The following is a 1053-nucleotide window of genomic DNA, read 5'->3' as shown; positions in this document are numbered from 1 at the left end:
AGGGAGCATCTCCACAGGGCGCAGACAAGGGCAGCAGGAGCTCCGGGCTGCAGCAACAACACGAGCCAGGCAGCATAGCTCAGCTCCCCCAGCTCCCGCCCAGGAGCAGGTGCGCAGAGCCGGGTTCCTGACGCACGCTCAGTGGCTTTTCTCCATGTGTCCCAGGTACCACGTCTGGACAAAAGGCCATGCACCCACCAACTTCGCCAAGTGGCGGACCGCCACCACGCCTTACCGGGTGGAGTGGGAGGCCGACTTCGAGCCCTATGTTGTGGTGAGGCGGGACTGCCCTGAGTATGACCGCAGGTTCGTGGGCTTCGGCTGGAACAAGGTGGCTCACATCATGGAGCTGGACGCACAGGTGAGGGGAGTGGATGTCCACCTGGGGCAGGGATGGGGGGCTCGCAGATCACGCTGAGGCCTCGGGACCAGAGTTCTGGGAGGACACGGGCTTGGGGAACGGGAAAAGGAGGCAGCTCTGACCCCGGGGGCTGCTGCCTGCGCCCACTGCCCTGCCCTGCCCGAGGGTTTGAGCTGTGCGCCCAGCTAAGCCCGGGGAAATGTGTTTGTGACAGAGCAGATCGGTCCTCGTCCTCGCCCTCCCTCATGCCCAGTCAGCGTCACTCGGCCCCTGCACTGTGGAGAGGACACGGGGCACTTAGGCGGCCACTGAGACGCCACTAGCTGCCCCGCACTTCAGCTGAAGGAGCGGTGACGTTTGGGCTTTGTTGGGCCGCACATCCCTGCTCGCTGTTGGAGCACATCAAAGACGTCTTCTGGGGGAGCTCGGGCTGCGGCCCAGGCCCTGTGAGCCTCTCCGTGAGGTCCAGGTGGTGCCAGGGCTGCCTGGGTCCCTCAGCAGACGGCTGGCCACGCTTGACACTCCATCCACAGTGCCCCCTGGCTGTGGGCCTCACCCCGCATCTCTGCTGTGCTGGCCACGGTCCCAGGAGGTTAGGGACCAGGAGCTGAGAGCCACAGTGCGGGCAGGAGGGGCTCGCATGGGGGCCATCCTGAAGGAAAGGAAGTGTGGCCTTTATGGTCTGTGTTTCC

General features: G+C 65.0%; 1 protein-coding gene across 1 annotated transcript in view; it reads left to right on the top strand.

The window, feature by feature from the left end:
- Positions 1-1053, top strand: part of Large (like-glycosyltransferase) — a gene marked incomplete in the record, with an annotated part of 333637 nt that overhangs the window by 330084 nt on the left and 2500 nt on the right. The window contains 1 exon segment of the mRNA XM_005374653.2: positions 166-361. Within this exon segment, the coding sequence (XP_005374710.2) occupies positions 166-361 (196 nt within the window).

This window comes from Chinchilla lanigera, unplaced genomic scaffold (assembly GCF_000276665.1).
Source record: "Chinchilla lanigera isolate Chin_1 unplaced genomic scaffold, ChiLan1.0 scaffold00004, whole genome shotgun sequence".
Taxonomy (NCBI): Eukaryota; Metazoa; Chordata; class Mammalia; order Rodentia; family Chinchillidae; genus Chinchilla; species Chinchilla lanigera.
The sequence above is the reverse complement of the archived record's forward strand: the minus strand, read 5'-3'. Positions and strand labels throughout refer to the sequence as shown.